General features: G+C 41.1%; 1 protein-coding gene across 2 annotated transcripts in view; it reads left to right on the top strand.

Annotated features, from left to right (window-relative positions):
• Positions 1 to 18,940, top strand: part of grid1b (glutamate receptor, ionotropic, delta 1b) — a 390,652-nt gene extending 371,712 nt beyond the window's left edge. The window contains exons 13-17 of one of the 2 annotated variants that reach the window (XM_036946259.1): positions 6,666 to 6,861; positions 9,397 to 9,563; positions 12,313 to 12,553; positions 13,815 to 13,953; positions 16,490 to 18,940. In XM_036946259.1, coding sequence (XP_036802154.1) covers positions 6,666 to 6,861; positions 9,397 to 9,563; positions 12,313 to 12,553; positions 13,815 to 13,953; positions 16,490 to 16,896 — 1,150 coding nt within the window. In that variant the 3' untranslated portion in view covers positions 16,897 to 18,940. The remainder of the gene's footprint in view (positions 1 to 6,665; positions 6,862 to 9,396; positions 9,564 to 12,312; positions 12,554 to 13,814; positions 13,954 to 16,489) is intronic. The other variant, XM_036946260.1, reaches the window with a different exon arrangement.
• Positions 18,941 to 24,334: the final 5,394 nt, after the last annotated feature.

The raw sequence follows: 24,334 nt of genomic DNA, 5'->3' as shown, positions 1-24,334 counted from the left end.
ATAACAGTACAGCTACTATCACACTGCTTTATTGAGCGATTCTCTTTTTCATTTTCACTGAGCTTCACATGACCCAGACATGAACACTGGAATAAACCAAGCAAAGTACACGGTTCTGGATAACAGAGTCAAATCAGGAGGTGACCTTTAGCTTACAGTTTTTGTTGCCTACTTCTTGAAGGTGCGTTATGGGGTGTGTGTTTCTGTCATCTGCTATTGGGCAAGGGCATTAAAGTAACTTTGCCCTATCCTCCACATTGTCCCTCAATTGAGTTGGTGAAAATTAAACTGTTCTTACAGTCCTATTGAGGCCAGGGCAGTGTGGGGAAAAGATACAGCATTTCAAGTTTCCATTGAGGTAATCTTAAATAATTTAATGTTTGACCTAATGTTCTGTCCATATAATGCATACCCATTTAAATACTTTACAGTCATTCATTATATGAGACTTTAATATTTATAGTTCTGGAATACCGTAACACACATAACAGGGTTTAGTATTTAGGAAGATTCAGATTTTCAAGTAAATATCTACTCATATACAGTATACTAGCCAATAGAGACTGACAGGAAAGGTCAAAGAGCATATTTCAATAGACAACCTGACATCTGCTATTAGCTTTAATTCACTTGAATGAAGATAGTCAAATAGAAGTGTTTAATTTAAACCTATCGTGAATCCACTCACCACAAATGCTCTATTTAACACATCTAATGGTTGCCACTGAATCCCTTGAAGCGTCCGTCAGTTATGATCTATCTCAATTAAAGCTGACCAAAATGGAAACCAAGCATGTGGCTTTAAAACCTGTTTGGGATAGGTGGCAGTATTTTCACGTCCGGATGAAAAGCGTGCCCAAAGTAAACTGCCTGCTATTCAGGCCCAGAAGCTAGGATATGCATATAATTGGTAGATTTGGATAGAAAACACTCTAAAGTTTCTAAAACTGTTAAAATAGCTTGCTCCACGTTGATTTTATCCGCTATTGAATACAGTATTTTCCGTCTTAAATTTGATCGATTATTTACGTTTTAGGATACCTAAAGTTGGATGAGGAAAGTTGCTTGAAATGTTTGGACCAAGTTTACAGGTAACTTATTAGATCATTTGTAGTCATGTTGGGCAAGTTGGAACCGGTGTATTTCTGAATCCAACGCGCCAAATGAATGGACATTTTGGGGATATAAAGAAGGAATTTATCATACAAATTGACCATTTGTGATGTTTCTGGGACATATTGGAATGCCAACAAAACATGATTTTCAAAGGTAAGGCATGAATTATATCGTTATTTCTGACTTTCGTGTCGCACCTGCTTGGTTGAAATATGATTTTCATGTGTTTGTATGATGGGGCGCTGTCCTCAGATAATCGCATGGTTTGCTTTCGCCGTAAAGTGTTTCGGAAATCTGACACGGTGGCTGGATTAACAAGAAGTTACGCTTTATTTTGGTGTATTGCACTTGTGATTTTATGAAAGTTAAATATTTCTAATAATTTAATTAGAATTTTGCACTCTGCAATTTCACCGGATGTTGTCAAAACGTTCCAATAGCGGAACGTCTAGCCATAACAGGATTTAATCAGGTATGATATAGCAGCTATCAATCAAATCAAATCAAATCAAGCTTTATTTATAGAGCACATTTCAGACATGGAATGCAATGCAATGTTCTTTACAGGAAAAATAATAATAAAAACAATGAAATAAAAGCTGAAATATTTACTACACAGCAAACACAAGATAAAAAACAAACGGAACAACTGAAAAGCACCCCAAGGAAAAGTAAAAATGTGTTTTAAGTTATCTTTTAAATATGTCCACGGGTTTGGCCCCCCTCAGGTTCTCTGGCAGGCTGTTCCTGAGGCTGGGGGCATAATAACTAATGGATGCCTCTCCGTGCATCTTGGTCCTAGGCTTTAGGATAATTAAAAGGCCAGTGCCAGAGGACCTGAGGGACCTACTGGGTACATAACTTAAAAACATCTGACATGTATTGGGGTGCACAATCATGGATTGATTAACAAAACAAAAAAACAATTAATTCTAAAACTCACAGGCAGCCAGTGCAGACACCTTATTAAAACCGGTGTAGTGTGTGAAATACATAACCGTTTTATTACAAATTGGCAATAATATTTTTTTTAAACCAGGGTATTGTAAGCAACAGGTGAAGGTTGCGGCAGAGATGCACTCTAAAACCATTTCACTTTAAGCATTTTTCAGACATACAGTACAGGCAGTTTGCTAAACTGTTATTGTATGCACTGCTCACTGGGAACTTGTCATTACATAGATAGACTGCTGAGTGCTGTGGTGACTGTCCCAGAGATAGCCATGTGTCATTGCTGATATATCCTTGAACCGAAGTACAATTCAGTCGCCATGCCACCAGCTTTTCATTACTCTAGAACGTTTTAGGAAACGATGTAACAAAGAACATGAACAGTTGCCGGCAATGAATAGCTTAATTACAGTGCCTTCGGAAAGTATTCAGACCACTTGACCTTTTCCACATGTTGCAGCCTTGTTTTAAAATTTATTAAATTGTTGTTTTTTTCTCATCAATCTACACACAATACCCAATAATGAACAGGAAAAACAGAGATTTTTGTCAAATTTATATAAACTTATATAAACTCCACCCCCCCTCCCCCCCTGGACATATTCCATTTACATTCGGAATAGAGTATTCTTGAGTATGTCGCTACAAGCTTGGCAAACATGTATTTGGGGAGTTTCAGATCCTCTCCAGCTCTGTCAGGTTGGATGAGGAGTGTTGTTGCACAGGTATTTGCAGGTCTCGCTAGAGATGTTCGATCGGGTTCAAGTCTGGGTTCTGGCTAGTCCACTCAAGGACATTCAGAGACTTGTCCCGAAGCCACCCCCGCATTGTCTTAACTGCGTGCTTAGGGTCATTGTCCTGTTGGAAGGTGAACCTTTTCCCCAGTCTGAGATCCTGAGTGCGCTGGAGCAGGTTTTCATCATGGATCACTCAATAATTTGCTCCATTCATCTTTGCCTTGATCCTGACTAGTGTCTCAGTCCCTAACTTTGAAAAACATCCCCACAACATGATGCTGCCACAACCATAATTCACAGTAGGGTTGGTGCCAGGTTTCCTCCAGACGTGACGCTTGACATTCAGGCCACAGAGTTCAATCTTGGTTTCATCAAACCAGAAAATCTTGTTGCTCATGGTCTGAGAGTCTTCAGGTGCCTTTTGGCAAATCCCGAGCGGACTGTCATGTGCCTTTAACTGTGGAGTGGCTTCCGTCTGGCCACTCTACCATAAAGGCTTGATTGGTGAAGTGCTGCAGAGATAGTTGTCCTTCTGAAAGGTTCTCCCATCTCCACAGAGGAACACTAGAGCTCTGTCAGAGTGACCATTGGGTTCTCCCTGACCAAGGCCCTTCTACCCTGATTGCTCAGTTTGGCTGGGCGGCCAGCTCTAGGAAGAGTCTTGGTGGTTCCAAACTTCATCCATTTAAGAATGATGGAGGCCACTGTGTTCTTGGGGAACTTCAATGCTGCAGAAATATTTTGGTAGCCTTCTCCAGAGCTGTGCCTTCAATTCCTTCAACCTCATTGCTTGGTTTTTGCTCTGACATACACTGTCAACTGTGGGACCTTATATAGACAGTTGTGTGCCTTTCCAATTCATGTCCAATCCATTGAAATTAACATAGGTGGATGCAAATAACGTTGTTGAAATACCACAAGGATGATCAATGGAAACAGGATGCACCTGAGCTCAATTTAGAGTCCCATAGCAAAGGGTCTGAATGTAACTAAGGTATTTCTGTTTTTTATTTGTAATTTGTCATTTGCAAAATATTTATATTTTTTTGCTTTGTCATTATGGATTATTGTGTGTAGATTGATGAGGATTTGTATTATTACATTATAATAAGTCTGTAATGTAACAAAATGTGAAATAAGTCTAGGGGTCTGAATACTTTCTAAAGGCATAGTAAATTACACACTCAAATCAGACACCTTTAAAGGCATCACAATGCTTCTCACAAGGCTTCGAGTTATGTCCAATCTCCTTGCGAGCTCAGTGAATACTCCCTTTGGTTGACAAATGAATTTAGAATTGTTAGCACTCTTTTATAAAAACTGATTATGAAGTATGTTTTGACATTGCCTGTCACCTTATAGAAAAGCAACTATAAGAAAGGTGTGGGTGTAGATTGCTCTACAGGATAATGTAAGTATCAGGATAAAGTAAGACCCAGACCGTGTCAAAGTAACAATGTATATTACAGCAACGGGACGGCAAGCAGGCTCAGGGTCAGGTCAGGCAGAGGTCGGAAATACAGATAGGGGCAAAGGTATGTCAGGCAGGCTCAAAGTCAGGGGCAGGCAGAGTAGTCAGGCAGGTGGGTTAAGGGTCAGGACAAGCAAGGGTCAAAAACCAGGAGGGCGAGAAAAAGAGAGGCTGGGAAAAGACAGGACAAACAGAAAACACAGGTATTTAATTTATCCGTTATTTTACCAGATAAGTTGACTGAGAACACGTTCTCATTTACATCAACAACCTGGGGAATAGTTACAGGGGAGAGGAATGAGCCAAATGTAAACTGGGGATTATTAGGTGACTGCTATGGTTTGAGGGACAGATTAGGAATTTAGCCAGGACACCAGGGTTAACACCCCTACGACAAGTGCCATGGGATCTTTAATGACTTCAGAGAGCCAGGACATCCGTTTAACATCCCATACGAAAGACAGCACCGTCCCCAATCACTGCCCTGGGGCATTGGGATGATTTCTTAGACCAGAAGAAAGAATGCCTCCTACTGGCCTTCCAACACCACCTGGTCTCCCATCCAGGGACTGACCAGGACTAACCCTGCTTAGCTTCAGAAGCAAGCCAGCAGTGGTATGCAGGGTGGTATTCTGGTGAATAAGTACACTGGGGATAATGGGGAAAATGGGTGACAACTGGAGGGGGGTGGAGACAAGCAGAAAGACATGTGAAACAGATTAGGGCGTGACAGTAAGATAATTCAAGTTCTAGACACTTGATTGTTCTGTAAGTTTAGTGTTGCTAATTTCTTCATTACATAAAGCTGTTTTCCTCACTCGTTTTCAGAACTGAGCTGTGTGTAAATTGCTTGTTGCTTTTTTGTGATACACTGATCTGATCCAGCACAAAAGCGATTCATTTCTTTAAGAGTAGGTTTTGATTAAAAGTCAGACTTCCCCACCTTTAATGTTAATGTTAAAACAATGTCCCTTTACTTCTCCTCTTAAAGTATTTCCTGTGCTTCCTCTGGTGTTAACTAGCTAATAAGCAAACAACTCATCAGCATCATTACTTCCTGTCTAGAGATGTACATAAAAAACTGTGCCCATTTTTTCCCCTGGACTGTTTATACGTTATGACACAGCGAGTGTCTTAACAGAGCACTGCTATGTAACAGCTGGCCCACCTGCCAGTTTGGAGCTGTCTCACTGTGAGCATACATCTGACATCCATATAAGCCTATCCTCAATTTACACTGTTACAAAATAGATTTGTTGTCCCCCATGATAAAATCGGGGAGAGACTGTGGATCGGTCTCCATCTGTCTGTTTGTTTGTATTATAGTCATATGCGATATCTCAGACAGCACTGGCCCAATTTTGATGAGACTTGGGTGAATGGTGTGTCTTGCCATACAGATCCGGCATTTACAAAATTACACTGATTGGCCCAAGGAATGAGCTATAGTAATTGACTGAAATTTCTGAGTCACACCAGAGAGGAAGAGTCGAAGTGAGAGGGATAACTGGGCCCAAAATCTGTCTTCTCCAGGAGGTAGCGATTTTTCCGCTCACCGAGCAAGGAGTTTTTGTATGATGGTCAATGAGAAAGTATACAATTTGGATGAAGGAAATGTTAAAAAAAATTTCATAGTCATCATTTCCAGGACCACTCCAACATCAGATCTAATATACGTTTCAGAATGACTAGGTTATTACAAGTGTACTGACATAAATAGGACACGTGACATCCCGGCAACTTTCAGAAAAAACACTATATATCGGAATTGTGCCTGTTGTTCACAAGCGTATTTGCCCACTCATTTATCTTGCCTCCTCCGACTGCCTTGCAGTCTGAGTACCAGTATCTTTACCTAACATTCCACTCTTTGCTACTCTTTGTCATTGCAAAAGAGTCTTTGGCAAGTGATATGGAGTACAGGGAGTGGATTAGTTAAGAGACTGGTACCCAGGCTAACTGTCTTCCATTTTTTTAAGACATTTATTTTCATTGTTAGAGCGGCCACTTGAAGATCTGGTCAATATAATGTATAATCTGTGGTCACGCGATAACAGAAATGTGAAAAACACATATCTCAACGCCATCATTCGTGAGGTATGCCATGTTTGCTATTGCCTTAAGTTAACTTGTTTCTTTGAAATATGTCAATTCAGGAAATCAAGTTAAGTTGACAAAATCTACTATTACATTGGTAACATTTTGAGTAGAGTAACTCATCTTTCTAAATTGAACACCCATGTACAAATTACACGCATGTACAAATTACACCCATGTAAAAAGTACCCAAAGTACACTTAACAGTGTACTTTACTGTACACACAATATCTGTCTTGTTATACATTTGACTTGATGTATTTCTCTGTGTTCTTCCCTCTATGTCTCTACAGGACATTCCAGGACCTGTCCAGGCAGATGGACGTGTCCTACGGCACCGTGAGAGACTCAGCCGTCTACGACTACTTCAAGAACAAGGGCACCAACCCTCTGGAGCAGGACAGCACATTCGCAGAGCTGTGGAGGACCATCAGTAAGAACAACGGCCATGATTACTCTGTGTCCAGTCCCTCAGAGGGCATCCGCAAGGTAGGTTGACAAAGACAAGGCAGGTATATGCCAATACAGAGAGGATTCCTGAGTACAGGCTGGCAATCACTTTAGGTTGTTTTGCTTAGCTACTGTGTATTTCGACGAAAAGAGAAAACAGTATAATATTGTAGTTTCATAGTCATTTCACAGTATGGAGTCATACTGTTCTCGCTCAATTCTGCGCCTGTAGTTCCACAATATTTCAAACCAATTAGATAGGCAAATTCAACATTGTCTTTGACGATCTGTCAGTCTGGAAAAACTGCAAGTGCTGTTTTGTGACATTTGTACCAATTACACTGGTTAATCTCATAAACGGCCTGTAATAAATAGCTAAGGAAGAACAGCACTAGCACTTTGCCTACCCATATGCTGGGAAGTACTATGACATGTGTCTTCGAATTCGGTCTGTGTTCACATTTGAATTAGCATTCTTGCATTGTCTTTTCTTTTCTCCAATGCAAGTCAATTTCAATTAGCTACCAGCAGCTATTCTGACAATCTAGAGGAGGGAAACAGAGGTGCTGTATAAAGACATTTAGTCTTTATACTGCACAACAAAGGCTTTTTTTTATCAAACTCAGCCAACTGAGCCTCTTAGCAGCACGGCAGATGTATTTGTGTTTGTCAACAGACAATGTCTGCCTTTGTAGCAGTATGTTTCTGGGTCAGTCCATTGAGGACTCACAAAAGGAGAGAGTGCTGTAAGGAGGTAGCAATTATGTGGAGACAACATCAAAACACACATCACCTTCTGTTTCTGAGTTAAAAGGTTTTTGTATCAAAAGCGCAAGTTAACAAATAGCCCAGTCTACAATGAGAATCAACCTAGAAAATAAACCTATACAGTAAATGGATGGAAGTGCGTCTGTTTTACCAAGGTACTGCATATTCATTAGAGTCCTACACCTTCATGGAATTGGGATACTATGTTCACAGTCGTTCCCACATAAAATACATTCGGAAAGTCCCAAATTGTTTTACATTACAGGCTTAGTCTAAAAATGTATTAAATAAATGTTTTTCCTCATCAATCTACACACAATAGCCCAAAATGACAAAGTGAAAACAGGTTTTTAGATTTTTGTTGCGTATGTATTAAAGCAGAAATAATTAGTTTACATAAGGTTTCAGACCTCTTGCCATGAGACTCTAAATAAAACTCAGATGCATCCTGTTTCCATTGATTATCCTTGAGATGTTTCTACAACTTCATTGGAGTCCACCTGTGTTAAATTCAATTGACTGGACATGATTTGGAAAGGCACACACCTGTCTATATAATGTCCCACAGTTGACAGTGCATGTCAGAGCAAAAACCAAGCCATGAGGGCAAAGGAATTGTCCGTAGAGCTCTGATACAGGATTGTGTTGAGGCACAGATCTGGGGAAGGGTACCAAAACATTTCTACAGCATTGAAGGTTCCCAAGAACACAGTGGCCTCCATCATTCTTAAAAGAAGGAGTTTGGAAACACCAAGACTCTTCCTAGAGCTGGTCGACTGATCAAACTGTTCAATCAGGGGTGAAGGGCCTTGGTCAGGGAGGTGACCAAGAACCTGATGGTCACTCTGACAGAACTCCAGTTCCTCTGTGGAGATAGGAGAACCTTCCAGAAGGACAACCATCTCTATAGCACTCCAACAATAAGGCCTTTATGGTAGAATTAAGCCACTCCTCTGTAAAAGGCACATGACAGCCCGCTTGGAGTTTTCCAAAAGGCACCTGAAGACTCTCAAACCATAAGAAACAAGATGCTCTGGTCTGAAGAAATCAAGATTGAACTATTTGGCCTGAATGCCAAGAGTCAAGTTTGAAAAAAACCTGGAACCGTCCCTATGGTTAAGCCTGGTGGTGGCAGAATCATGTTGTGGGGATGTTTTTCAGTGGCAGGGACTGGGAGACTAGTCAGGATCAAGGAAAGATGAAGTACAGAGAGATCCTTGATGAAAACCTGCTCCAGAGCGCTCAGGACCTCAGACTTGGCACACAGCCAAGACAATGCAGGAGTGGCAGCTTCTCTGAATGTCCTTGAGTGGCCAAGCCAGAGCCAAGACTTGAACCCGATCGAACCCGAGCGAGGTTCCCCATCCAATGGGAGAAACTCCCCAAATACAGGTGTGCCAAGCCTGTAGCATCATACCCAAGAAGACTCATGGCTGGAATCGCTGCCAAATGTGCTTCAACAAACTTTTGAGTAAAGGGTCTGAATCAAATATTTCTGAGATTTATATTTAATACATTTGCAAACAATTCTAAAAACCTGTTTTTTCTTTGTCATTATGGGGTATTGTGTGTAGATGGATGAGGGGAAAAAAACAATTTAATTAATTTTAGAAATAAGCTGTAACATAACAAAATGTGGAAAAAGGATCTGATTACCTTTCCGGAGGCACTGTATCGGCCTTCTCCAGACTTCACATTGACATTTATCATCCTTTAGGTTCTATCATGGAAAACAATGTTATTATATAGGCAGCATGTATAGCATCTGGATCATTAGCAGGGTCATTGATTGTCATTCCTCTTCAGGCGAAGAAGGGCCCGTATGCCTTCCTGTGGGACATGGCTGTGGTGGAGTATGCCGCGCTGACGGACGATGACTGCACCATCACCGTCACAGGAAACAGCATGAGCAGCAAAGGCTACGGCATCGCCATGCAGCATGGGAGTCCCTACAGAGACCTCTTCTCCCAGAAGTGAGCAACGCCACCAACCTCATTATACACCATCTATATTGTAACGACCCTGGCGTTGATAAGCATTATTATTGCTCCCCCAAAGGGAACTAGCTTTCTTAGAGCAGAGGTAACATGTCCGGCTTTGGAAAATCGATTCTGGACTCGAAACCTCGTGCTACTCCCTCGTTTCATTACAATGTTTATGCATTAAGGATATACCAACGCTTTATCATCAGTTCTATTCAGTATCTTCTTCTCCTCACCTCTCCCTCTCCTTTCATCACCTCATCTCTTCCTTCTACCCCTTTTTGGAAATAAATAAGTCTTAAGTGCATATGGTTTAACGCACACCTACTTTGATTCCTAATTACTTTCTCTGCTTCATAAAAGTCATAAACATAATCACTGATGGTTGACAGCGCCTGAGGTAATTGAAGGCCGTAATTGGCTGAGAGGTCATTCGGTGGTTATACTCATCCATTTTAGGGGGAGTTTGATGAGGAAATGAAAGGCCCACTAAGACAATGTTTTAATAAATTCACTTTGTAGTAAAAACACTAGTCAAAATGCTTTTAATAAAGGTTAGGACCCAGCTAGCACATAACGTTCTGAGAAACATATGCTTCTTAGAGCTTGGTTGTCCTATGGATATTTTGCATACAACCTTACTGCAACTTTATTGGAATGGTGCAGAATAGTTGCTTGGCTTTGCTTGGCTTTCTGTTGTCAAGACGTTTTAAAAATGGTTCAGTTTACCCATCAGGAAACGTATGGCTTTGTTCCCACAACCAAGGTTGAAACCAAAAACATACTTTCCAGCAACTTCCATGGAACCGAATGTGTTAGCTGGGGAGTTACTACAGTTCTGTCATTCACAGTTACTTAATGCACGATTTTAATGCCCTTCTAATGCTGTTTCCCCATGAAATGATATATTACCAGATGTATACATTGCAGCACAGTTAGAATGTGGTCATATAATGCTATTCTTTTTTATTACTTCTCACTAAACCACCCTTGAGGAGCCACGTGATGTGTTTGATTTACAGAGTAGGGGATCACTGCAACTTATCCTTAAAGGAAAGTTGAACTTTTTTACTATAAGTCCGGGTTACAGTCATGAACAGCTGAGTTAGAGGAATTATTCAATATGAGTTAACATGATTCTGCTAATTATTTCCATGAAAATGGTTAATGATTCAGATTTGAACGAAATACCTAGGCAATGTCTTCAAATCTTAACAACATTTGAAAATCTTTGGTCTTTTAGTTGCAGTTTTTTCTCCTTTGTATTATCCATTGCAAATTGATCCCATTGCGAAGATAACAGAAGCCGGCAGATTTTACATGCTGATTGTCTAAATCTCTCCATAATCACATGTAACTAATTAGGACTGTGTATTGGCCAAGGATATTGGCCAAGCATATCCCCAAAATGAATCCCAAAATCCCTGAGTCTTGACTACATTCCCACATATCTTGTATTGATTCTTCTCACGTATAACAGTTCCGTGAAAACAACCAAAAATGTTTAGTCACACTATCTTTTAGTTAAGAAATCCAACTCTGTTCAACTCAGTGAAAATAAACCGTTTCTGTTGTTTGAGTGCTATCCCAACTTCACAACCAGAAAGATCTGCCGTTCTAGTGACTAAAACGCTTAGGATAGGGACAATGATCCTTCTACAAAGCAGAACCAGTGTCAGCCAGCTAGTCATGCTTAGATCAGGTTTGATCTGGGGCTCATGGAAGCCACACATTTGATAAATCACCAGAGGTCAATGTGTTGGAACACTTAAATCCTCTCCAATCTTTCCGAGGTGTTCTTCATCAGGGCCCTTCTGAGTGCACACTTAGTATGCAGGGCCATAGCAGGGGAAGACCGGGGTCAGAGCTTAAGCAATGAGGTCCTTCCATGGAAGATCTCCTATAATGCTTATCCCCACTGAACTGAACACTGTCCCCCTGTCTCTACTCATAATGGCCTGGATGAATATCCGCCTGGGAAATCCTGGGCTAACAGAAATAGTGGTGGTGGTGGTGGGATGGTAATGTGCTTTGAGGACAGCTGGGATGCTTAGGGGGTAATAACGGGCTGAACCAGGATGTCATCTCCTCTACAGAGACGGATTCATCTTACTTGCTACCGTCCCTTGTCCCATCATCATCATCATCCATTCTCCTCCCTCCATCCCTCCCTCAGCGCCCTCGTCCATCCATAACCTTACAAATTCGCCATGTGCTCCTTTTCATCTCAGAAATGACTGTTTGCCCACAGGGGCGGTACTCTGATAATGGTCTTTCCCTCCTCGCCACGGCTCCTTTTCTTTTAATTAAGCAGTTCTTCATTCTTGTTTTATTTTGGATTTAATTTGTGTCAGTGAAGGACTACAAAAGCTGACATTTAATGAAGTTTACTGTGGGGGTTTAATTCACTGCGCAAGCATAATTCAACAAATCACTAAAACACTATGCTGTGGGAATGGTCACAAATTAATGCTTTAATCTGCAGAAGATACAGCAGGTCTATTTTTCATTGTTACTTTAGTGACATGATAGCATACAAATGGTAATTATAATGCAACTAGGGTCCCAGAGTCCTTATTCCTATAATCCTTTGTTTAGCAGCCTTCAAACTTAGTACAACAGCCTGTTTTCAGGAAAGCTTCCTCTGCTGTTGTACTAAGTTTGAAGGCTGTTACAGAAAGGATTTTAGAAATAAGGACTTTAGGACCCTCTTACACCCAGATATTTCCCCTCAATGCAGGATCCTGGAGCTGCAGGAGAAAGGAGACCTGGACATCCTGAAGCAGAAGTGGTGGCCTCGTATGGGCCGCTGCGACCTCAACAGCCATTCCAACGCCACGCCCGATGGGCGGTCCCTGAAACTACACAGCTTCGCAGGGGTTTTCTGCGTCCTGGCTGCAGGACTGCTGCTGGCCTGCCTGGTTGCTGGCCTGGAGATGTGGTGGAACAGCAACCGCTGCGGGCAAGAGCAGCCCAAAGAGGTGACCGAGCACAGAGCCCGGAGGACAGGGCAACAGGGGGAGGACACTACCGCACTCTACTTTAAGAATCTACAGTAGCTGCAGACCACCATTTAGTGGAGCTACTGAACACACAGTTGTAGATTGTGCTCAGATTGAAATACAATTTGGTCCCCCCTATCTATCACCTTCCCATTCTCTGAAACCAAATCCATCTGTTTTTGTATGGCATACGTACCTCACACAGCTCACAGATGAAGACAAATCCCCTTTATCATTTTCTTACTCTAATATTTCCATCTGGATTATTGGTATTTTTCAAAACTCTTTGAATTTGAACATATTCATTGATGTATGTTAATTACGTCAATAAACCCTTTAGCTGCCTTCAGGATAACACATTTCTGAGAAGACGTCAGTATCGATTTTGTTTTAAGTTCCCCGTAAAATTAGTATTCCTGAAATAATCAAAACCCATTGATTACCAAGACAGCTTCCTTACCCTGAACTGTAAACACATTCACACTGCCTACCACAGAGAACACTTTTCATTGATTCTCGTTACACTTTCACCAGATAAGTGCCTGCTAAGCTGATTTACACTGATTACACCTTATGCATCAATGCCAGTTCACTTTAAGCCTTTCTTATGAGTTTAATCCACTCAAGTTACTGCGATGATGTCAACATGATGTATACCAACATAGAGATCTTATTAAATTACTATTCTAATTCTATGTCTATCAAGACCTCTCGCATGAGTGACTCTCCCGTGCATATAACATGAGACAAGTTAAGGCTTGACATGGATCTCTAAACTAAAGTTTGAGCAGAAACTGGACGCTTGCATGCGTCACCCCACAGCAATAAGAGCCACTGTTTCTGTCCAACCCAGTCCACAATTAAGCAATAAGGCACAGGGGGGGGGTGTGGTATTTGGCCAATGTAACACGGCAAAGGTCCGTTCTTCTGCACGACGCAACGCGGAGTGCCTGGATACAGCCCGTAGCCATGGTATATTGGCCATATACCACAAACCCCCGAGGTGCCTTATTGCTATTGTAAACTGGTTACCAACGTAATTAGAACAGTAAAAATAATGTTTTGTCATACCCGTAGTATACGGTCTGATATACCATGGCTTTCATCCAATCAGCATTCAGGGCGCGAACCACCCAGTTTATAATCCCTAGTAATTCACTGTGTGACATCTTATTGCTATTATATGTCAATGTGGACATCCATCCGTTCTTATTCTTGACTGTTCTATGATCTCGTGCAGGTTACTAAGGATTACAGACTGGCAAGGGTTTCTGGTCCATTGACATATAATGAGATTACCACTGCTTCATCGGAAGGGAGGAAGGACATTTGGACAGAGAGAGAAAGAGACTGGGATGAAGCAGAAGCTATTGACACAGGTCAGAATAGAGCTCCTAAGATCTGATTTGTGCTGCTGCATTTAAGGGGCACTCTGCTCTGTCTGACTGGGCTTGGGGGGCCATCTTGATCTAAAACTCCACAACACCATCTTTCCCATCATTGGCAATCCTCCTATTTTCTTATTCTGTTCCTTCTGCTTTTTTGGTTAGTTTTTTTCGTAATGGTTGGATGCATGACGAGGGCCTCACTTAGAAACATTGTATGGGGAATAAGAGAAATTTAATTCAGTGACATTTTCTATGAACTACCTCATTATGACGCTTTATTGTGCCTTATACTATAGACAGTGCGTTATAACAGTTGTTATAAGCAGTGTAGAACTCGGATAACGGCCTTTGTAAATGCATACATATCTCTAAATGTGTTCGTAAAGTTTGACGCAGTTGGTGTGTAGAATGTGTTACAGATACAGAGATCAGCCACAATACCACAATACAAACAACCACAATACAGGACCTACGGAGGACATTTTGAAAACAGCTTACTCAAGCCTAGATAAGTAATTCAAACAATGTCAGGCTCACCATGGATGGATAGAGTGGTTTTATAGTTTTGTTATAAGAGTTGTTTCTGCATTACCAAAGCTTTCACACCGTAGAGCATGGTGTTATTTCCTCTCAATTTAAATCAACACACTCTTATTAAAACACCGATGCGGTGGTTTAATTTGAGGCAGCTATTTGTTTAGGCGTGCCGCCAATGCAGCGAGATTATAAACATATTTTAATGAGGAGCCAGTCTGCTAAAACAATAGCCTTGGCTGAGATGTTTTAATTAGCTTTGGGAGTTTTTTATGATACTGGATTGATACTGCCGTAAATTAATTCCTATAATCGACGTCTCTGTTGATAAAGTATTCAGAACAAATCATATCAAGATACATATTTGTACATTCCGGGAAGGTTCAAACTGATGTGGGAAACACTGTTGTTGTCTGGAATCTAATGTGTCAAGATGGATTAAGTGGCGTAGTAATGTTTCGGATCTCCTCTAGAAGACTTTGTTTTCTATTTTTAGTTGGGAGGCTGTGGTTGAATGTGCTTCTGACAGGCAGTTGGTATTGACAAGAGGAAGAGTAGTCGATGCGCTGTAGAATCAAAGTGGCGTTTAGTTGCGCTGTTTGACGCAACACTGATCTCTTCGAAGGTTCGTGTCTTAAATTATTCAACTCCAACACATACAGTCTGGCAGTATGAGAGGAGTAATTTAAAAAAAAAAATATTTCTGCATCTATGTTGCCAAACAACATCCATTATAATTGCACAGTATTTCCAGTGCATTAGGTTAGTCTCCAAAATTGCATGTAGGCTTGTTCCTAATCTCCAATATCACATAAAGATGATTGAAATATAGGACTTCTTCATTTCCCAGTGTGCAATATGATCAAATATTTTTTCATGTGTAGATCATGTGGTAGATGAGCATAGAATAACAAGTCATCACCCATCATCGTAGATTCACATTTCTGATTATGTATGTCATCATTCCAAAAACATGTATTATTTTCATTGGTTGCGCTTGTCCTCCATATGTAGAAGCTTAACCTCTGCAATGTATTGTGTTGTATATGTGCTGCACATAGGGATCAACGTGGATGTTGTCTTCATATTCAGTAATTTAACTAATATAATCGTCTTGTCAGACCACTACTGGAGCCAAGCTGCACCTGCCGACAAAGTAGCCTAATGTAGCCACCAAGTGCAAGGATTCTTCTCCTGATTGACTAGTGATTCCTGCTACCATAAAGCTTCTTGTCCTCTATCTAGATGTGCCGATGTAACATATTTTGTCAGCAAATGATATATACTTATTTTTTTAAATAACACTGTAGAAGCCCATGTATACATGTTTGGGCATCTTAATGGGACACCAATATATTACCTCAATTTGCAACAAAATACTGTAGCGTCAGAAATTAGTTGTACATGTATGACCATCACAATAAGGCACTGAATATAATACTTCAACTTGACATTGTACTATATTTCCTGTAGCATCAGCAATGCGTTGTTCCTTTATAACCGTCTTCATGTGGCATGTAATATGTTACATTGCACTTACCGTAGCCTCAGAAATGCCTCATATCCTTAGGTTACTTTTCCTGTCCACAAATGCTTGAGTGGGTTCACAGAAGCCTAAGGTTGCATGGCAACCTAGAAAAGTCAGTAGAGGTCAGGATATGGTTTGGCTCCAGTATTGGTGTTGTCTGTCAAAGATTTGACACCCCTTACTAAACATCAAACTGTCTATGTCCACTGGCCAAGTTTGATTTCAAGGTGCACATTCTATACAACTGTAATTGAGTCACCTCAATTCCAATTGGGCACTTACAACGAACATTACCCGACAAGCATGTTGAGTGAAACAATCAAAGAGGCTTGGGAAACAAACCACCTCAAAAAAACTAAGGAAGGGAGAGTGGAAGTAAATGTTTGGAGCTGGTGAAAAGCCTGTGGAACAGCCCATCTCAGCCTCTGTGTCTCTCCCTCCCTGTCTCTCTCTCTCACACTCTAGGACAAGGAGGTGAATCTGGAACAGGTGCATCAGCGTATGAACAATCTTATGGACGAGGACAGGGCGCACAAGCAGATCCCCGGCCCGTCTATCGAGATCTCTGCGCTGGACATCGGCAGCATGCAGCCCAGCCAGCAGCTGGAGTCTGTGCGGGACTACCCGGGCACGGGCCTGTCTGTGAGCGCTTATCTCCCAGGGGAGGGTCATGGGGGGGGCCTGGGTCGGACACTAGCTCAGGGCCCTGGCAGCACCCTCCCCCACCACCCCCTCAGCAGCTCCACCATCCCCTCCATTCAGTGCAAACACAGAGCTCCCAACGGGGGGCTGTTCCGACAGAGTCCCGCCAAGACGCCCATGCCAATGTCATATCAGGGAGTTCCCGGAGGACCCATCCCAGAAGCCATTGAGTCCACCCACAGTACATCCATCTAATGGTGCCATCTCAATGTCACATGTCCTTCCCCTCACCTGATATTCTGGGGGGATTGTTGAAAAATATATGAAGAAAAAAAATATGAAAGTCTACAAACGAGAAAAATAAGAGATTTTTATTACCTGTTGAACAACCAACGTCGTCGAAAGAACAGAAAGTTTTACTTGTATATATTTGTAAATACTGAGAGAACGAAGTGAAGTAAAAGTGTATTTTGAATATTCTCAATTTTTGAAGTTGAGTTACAAATAAAAAAAACAAGATAAAAAAAATGATATTAAAAAAAACGACTGTTTGAATGGCTTTGTAAATTTTGTTCTATATGAATAATGACGCAAATTCATTGTGATTGTTTTCTAAGTGCCGAAATAAAAGATGTCTCTTCACAGTTCATTCTTAGATGGCCATGCACCATAGAGACAAAATGTAGAACACCAACTGTTATGTACCACTGTAACAACAACCATATCTATAGAGCAGTATCAGAGGAGAATATTCCCAACAGAGGGATTCATTTTGTTTGTAAGGCATATACATTTTTCAAGGTGTTTTTGTTTTCCTACTTTAAAGTCTTAGAGAATCATTGATAAAGACTGAAACTGAAGTAATTGTCTCTTATGAGTTCTACATATTTTTGAAATGGAAGGTATTTCATAGAGCTCAATTTCAGCCCTACGTTGTCAAAGACATAGGGAGATTTAGTGTCAGTCAGCTCCCAACACCAAACAAAGCTGGTACTAAGGGTGCCGTGTACAGCGTAACATCAGTCAAACGTCTCACATTGCTAAGGCCAGACCTTAGAGTTAGGCTTACGTTAGGAGAATGTTCAAAGGAAATGTCTTGACTGAATCATGTCCCTGACGATGTATACCATATGTTTCCTTAGTTGTGTGGGAGGGATTTTTAAAACAGAAAAATGTTATTTTTAACAACAAAAAAAGCTCATTCGAAAAATCTGTGTTCATTTTTTACTGAAGGATTTATTGTTGAAAAGTTGTATACAGTTTGTCTCCTTTCAGAGTAGTTAAGTCATTTCAACTGCAGATGGAGAAAAGTAGATATATACTATTGTAATGTCTCATGTTTATAATTTGTAATGGAGTAATTATCACCAAGGTAGATGGAAGATAAAGGAGTGATATAAACATTCTAAACTATTACAGTGTAATAGCAGTACAGGTGACATATCCTACTGTCTAAATACTGATGGAACTCTGTTCATAAAATTAACAGAATTTTCCCATCGATTAACCTGTGCACTTTGCAGGGCAGCAGTTCATATTACATTTCCAACTAAGGATGAACTGCGAAACTTTACCAAGACTTTCGTAAGTGCAATTAAAATGCAATTATGTCCTGCAGTATATTTTCTGTTTACGTCCTTTAGCCTATCATACTGAAGAACCCATTGCCAGGAAGTGAGATAGTGAATGTCAGTGGTTACTGTTCATATGCACAACACATTGTGTACCAGGAATACTGATAGCTGATCTATACACATACCAATAAAAAGGTTTGTCCTCACCTCTTGGAAAATGTGACAAATCACCCCTCAGAGCCATTGAAGGAAAGCAAAGAACGAGAAAGAAGTGATGTCATGAGAATAAACCGAAATATCATCCCGCAAAAGTGTTTTGCGTCACCCGTGTTCCCGCTCTTGGTTTTCAAACAAAATTGGAGAGGTTGTAAGCCTGTATATGTTGTACAAGTAGATACTAATGTGAACCAAAGTGATCTCATTTTACACTGTGTTCTGCATACAACCTGTGCCAATGATCCGCTAATAGTGGTGAAAGGGAAGTTCCACACTACTGTAAGGATTGAGAGTGTTTCACTGCCTTACTTGTGTACCCCCGTTACTGTATCAATGCCCACGCCACAAGATTCAAGAAAAAAATATTTTAAAAAAAAAGCTATCATATCATCCAGTCTGTAACAGTACATCAACGGAGACTCATTTAATTTATGAATATGCTGCTTGGAGTTTCTTAATCTTTAATAAAGAAATTTGGTTTACATATGTTTGTTTCTTCGAGTCATAGGGCATGTGACGATAGATAGCACACACGATACTATACATTTGTTATAGAAACTGTTCCTATATTCATTTATTTTTAAACATTTTGAAAACATTAGCACTTCAGTTGGATCTTTTGCAAACCATTTCCAGTGCTAACAACCGATACCATAGAAGTCCCATCTGCCTTGCTTGATTTGCTTGACATAATGCTCTCAGTACGATACAACTTAAAAAATCATCCCTTTGAGGTGGTGCTCCAGCAGATAGCTGAGAATTGTCCAACCGACAAGTACAGTATCTCTTCACCACCACAGGGCCTTTACTTAAACCTGTACATCTCAACAGGCTGCATGTTATTAATAGATGCCACCCCAGTGACATCGGATTGTTCCAGAGATAAAACGCAGTGATGTCATAAGATCTGGGGAGGTCGACGTTGGCATGCAGTGTGTGTACTGTAGGCTTGCGAGATGACATGTCCTTACATTTTCAATGTATCGTGTACAATACTGGAATAAGGCACTGTATAGAGTCTTCCTAATTATAAATAGTGTGAGAGAAGATACTGTGCTTCCTTCTCTTAAATGCTTTCTATAAGCTCAGCCATTAGCTTATTCTATTATCAAATGGTCACAATAGAGGACATTTCACCCACCTCCTTACCCAATCGATAATTCATTTTAGATTGCATTGTGTACCGTGGTTCTCTTTCTGTAGGTATACACATTATTGGTACCTACCCCTTTCAGCAGGTGTGAGGAAGGTGTTTAATCACATGGCCAAGCCTGCCATCCGCTGACACGACCCAAGTACCAATGTTGGAATACATCCTGTATACTCTGAGTGTACAAAACATTAGAAACACCTTCTTAATATTGACCTGCCCCCACTTCTGCCCTCATAACAGCCTCAATTCATCAGGGCATGGACTCTACAAGGTGTTGAAAGCATTCCACAGGGATGCTGGTCCATGTTGACTCCAATTCTTCCCACAGTTGATTCAAGTTGGTTGGATGTCCTTTGGGTTGGGGACCATTCTTGATACACACGGGAAACTGTGGAGCATGGAAAAACAGTTCTTGCAGTTCTTGACACAATCAAATCAGTGCGCCTGACACCTACTACCATACCTCGTTTAAAGGCACTTACATATTTTGTCTTGCCCATTCACCCTGAATGGCACACATACACAATCCATGTCTCAATTTTCTCAAGGCTTAAAAATCCTTCTTTAACCTGTCTCCTCCCCTTCATCTACACTGATTGAAGTGGATTTAACAAGTGACATCAATAAGGGATCATAGCTTTCACCTGGATTCACCTGGTAAATCTATGTCATGGAAAGAACAGATGTTCTTAATGTTTTGTACACAGTGTATATACATATCTCCCTCTCTCCCCCTCTCTCCCCCTCTCTCCCCCTCTCCATCTCCAATTTCCTGCTCTGTCAATTAGGGCCGATTTAAGCAGGAGGTGCAGGATGCCAGCCGTCCTCTGTGTTTAATCTCACCCATTTAACATCTCCCCGACTGGTAGCTCAGACCTCTCCAAATAAACATCAGGAAAGGAAAAAAAGAAAACAACACATCACATTTTATCACTACCTGTTTAGTAGATTTCCCTCAAGAAATGTCTAACAATTTAGATTTGCGTCATGTCCATGTTCTTACCTTCACAGGTGAACATGCTCTGAAAAAATCGACTGCCTTTTCAGAGGCTGATTTCGCAGGGGTCACAGCTATCTGTAAATGAGGGCATGGCTGACAGCGGTGTCACAACCTTAGTAATAGTGGGTGAGAATGGGAGTTTTATTTAACATGTATTTATCTATGAAGTCCCGTTGAGGTTGGAAGACCTTTTTTACAAGGGAGACCTCTCCATAAATATATAAGTCACTCTGATTGTGGCACCAGGTTCTTCGTTATTCAGTATTTAAAGGTTGTCGACCCTGACTTTCATAATTCAAAACACTGAGGGTTGTATTCATCTGTTCTTTGGGAAATGGGTGTACAGCCCTAAACCGTTGGGCAATACTTGACCAAAGTATATGTAATATCAGTGTTCTAAGCTACAGTGTACATATGGATTTAGTGCTTGTTAACATTAAACATCTTCACATTTGGACACATTAGTAGTGGTATTTGACAGATTCACCTGCAGCCTCTGGCTCAGAGTTTATTGTAGACGATGTACCTCGTAAAAAATAAAATACAAATGTAAATTCATCTCTCCCTAGCAGAGTTGTGAGGAAGTGTTATGGGTCATTACATGACAGCTGACTGGGGGAGACATGAGATTTGACACCCACCTGGAGAAGGGATATTAGTGGGTGCGGAAATTCAGCGATACAGTGATTGAAATTTAAAGGCAATGTTCCCGCGTTAGTGGAGACGACGTTCACGGTAAAAGCTGCATATGTTGGCCCAATAGGAAATAACCTTAAAACGATTTAGTGGTACAGACTGAATAGAGCTCTAACTTGACTTTGGCAGGAATAGTTGACAACCAAAATGTGATATTTCTTGCAAGACTGTATTATCTTCAGTCTCAACACTATGTATTCTTTTAGATCCCTATATTTACTATCACATCTTGTCATCTTCATAAAACAATGAATGCAGGGTTATTTTTTGTAGCCAAACTCCTTCCCCTGTACTATAGAGGCTGGTAAGGACAGAGGACAGAGGCTGGGCTGTTCTGTCTGATCTGAAAGCAGTGGTTAGTGTGAGTCTGAAGATAGAAGCACAGCACAGCCTGACACAGGGGCTTGGCGCCGGGAGGAGAAGAGGACAGGAGAGGGGAGGAGGAGATGAAGAAAGCGCAAGTAGCAGCAGCACATCCACACCCTCCTCCTTTCACTAAGTTTAAACAAAAGAATCCCCTGAGTCAGTCAGTCAGCCAGACAGACCAGCAATTTGAGTCACAGTCCACTGTCTCCACAGCAGGGCTGCTGGAGTGACCAAAAACACACAGAAAATATTGCTGCCTCACAAACCCGGCTTCACACACATCATATGGACGGTTTTAAATTGGAGTGCCCCCTCTGCGATTAGTTGGAGGCAGACTGGCAGTCACCCAACTGGGAGGCTTCTGAGGAAGGGTTTCTCTTCCTGCGGCTCCTGCAACCTGACTAAACCTCGCCCCTTCTCCCTACATTCTTAGAAAAACAGGTGCTATCTAGAACATAAAATGCTTTTTTGGCTAATCCCAATAGGATAACCATTTGAAGAACCCTTTCCGGTTCCAGGTAGAACTATTTCGGTTCCAGGTAGAACCATTTTGGGTTCCATGAAGAACCCTTTCCCAAAAGGGTTGTACCTGGAAATAAAAAGGGTTATTCTATGAGGACAGCTGAAGAACCTTTTTTTCTAAGAGTGTCGCAGACTGATGAACACCCTGCCTCCTCAGCACTCAGCCATCTATTCATAACGCCAAGGCACAGATGTGCACCGTTGGAGTACAATCAGAGAGAGAAACTGCTTGGCAATTTTCTGGAATTTCAAATCCCCTTCCGCAGGTGAATTTTGCACCTGGGTTTACTGAAACGCTGCAGAACAAATAATCATTTGTGTGACAAACGGATATTTGTTCACCAAGGTCTGGCAGCCTGATGGTCTCCTACTATAAGAGTAGGAAGATGCCGTGTCAGCTGCCATGGGAGGATGATGGAGAAAGACAAATGAATGTGATTAAGATTGATTAACTTTGTGCCCACTACAATAGCTGTATTTTAAGCCAACCAAAAGAGTTGTTAATCACACATAGTATAACACTTAGTCATACAGCATGAGAGTGAAAATCAACAGAGGGGAGTCCACAGGATGTAATGTATGTTATTCCTGTTCTCTAAGCTCCTCACATTTGGACTCGCCAAAAGCCTTTGATATTTGTTCCAGTCAGTGGAGTCACCATGTGTTTAATGGCCACACGCTGTGCCTGATGGGCTTTCAGTGACTAATCAGTCTTCTCCTCTGTCCATTAGTAGCAAGCAGAGGCAGAGTGGGGGGGAGCTTCACCACTGGATAGACAGTTCTTTCATTATGACTACAGCTCACAGCACCTCGGCTCACAGCACCACCTACGACCTCTAAAATAACAGTGTTTCAGGTCCCAATTCACAACCGCCATTATATTCACTTCCATTCTTTCATACTGTTTCCTTCTCTTCATAGTTAATATTATGGTTACAATGCCTTTCTGTTCAGTTAAACATTTGACCGATTTTAATGACTAGTATGACATGGGGCAAATAGGATTATAAAGTAACACTTTATTTTAAGGGGTCTGTAATAAACCATTTATAAGGCATAAGCTGCCTGCCATCCAGGACCTCTACACCAGGCGATGTCAGAGGTAGGCCCTAAAAATTGTCAAAGACCCCAGCCACCCCAGTCATAGACTGTTCTCTCTACTACCGCATGGCAAGTGGTACCGGAGTGCCAAGTCTAGGACAAAAACGCTTCTCATAAGACTCCTGAACAGGTAATCAAATGGCTACCCGGACTATTGGCTACCCGGGCTATTTGCATTGTGTGTGTCCCAACCCCTCTTTTACGCTGCTGCTACTCTCTGTTTATCATATATGCATAGTCACTTTAACTCTACATTCGTGTGCATATGTACATACTACCTCAATTGGCCCGACCAACCTATTGGCTAACCGGGCTATCTGCATCGTGTCCCAACCACCCGCCACCCACCACCCCCTCTTTACACTACTGCTACTCTCTGTTCATCATATATGCATAGTCACTTTAACCATATCTACATGTACATACTACCAAAATCAGCCTGACTAACCAATGTATGTATGTAGCCTCGCTACTGTATATAGCCTCGCTACTGTATATAGCCTCGCTACTGTATATAGCCTCGCTGTCTTTCTACTGTTGTTTTTATTTCTTTACTCACCTGTTGTTCACCTAATACCTTTTTTGCACTATTGGTTGGAGCCTGTAAGTAAGCATTTCACCATAAGGTCTACTCTACACCTGTTGTATTCGGCACACTTGACAAATAACTTTGATTTGATTTGAGATATATACATGTGTGAAGAACTAGCTTACTAACATTTACAAATGTGGGAGTAATGATTAATAAATGGTGAGTATACTGTTTGTAAATGACATACCTTTAAAATAAAGTGTTACCCCTTGTAATTATACCTTTTGGGCTTTTATTGAACTCATTCAAGTTGTGGAAGGGACAAGATAATTACCTACAATGCTTCACTACCACCATGTTATTTCCCCCACTGAATTTGGATTTGTATTTGGTTCAAAGATGTATAAGGATCCAAAGTAGCAAAAAAATAAAACCGCAATTACAATTCCTTAAAATGCTTTTTTGGACTGTCACCTTTGCCCTTATATTAGTTATATTCAAGAATAAA

Source organism: Oncorhynchus mykiss, chromosome 16 (assembly GCF_013265735.2).
Source record: "Oncorhynchus mykiss isolate Arlee chromosome 16, USDA_OmykA_1.1, whole genome shotgun sequence".
NCBI classification, from domain to species: domain Eukaryota; kingdom Metazoa; phylum Chordata; class Actinopteri; order Salmoniformes; family Salmonidae; genus Oncorhynchus; species Oncorhynchus mykiss.
The sequence above is the reverse complement of the archived record's forward strand: the minus strand, read 5'-3'. Positions and strand labels throughout refer to the sequence as shown.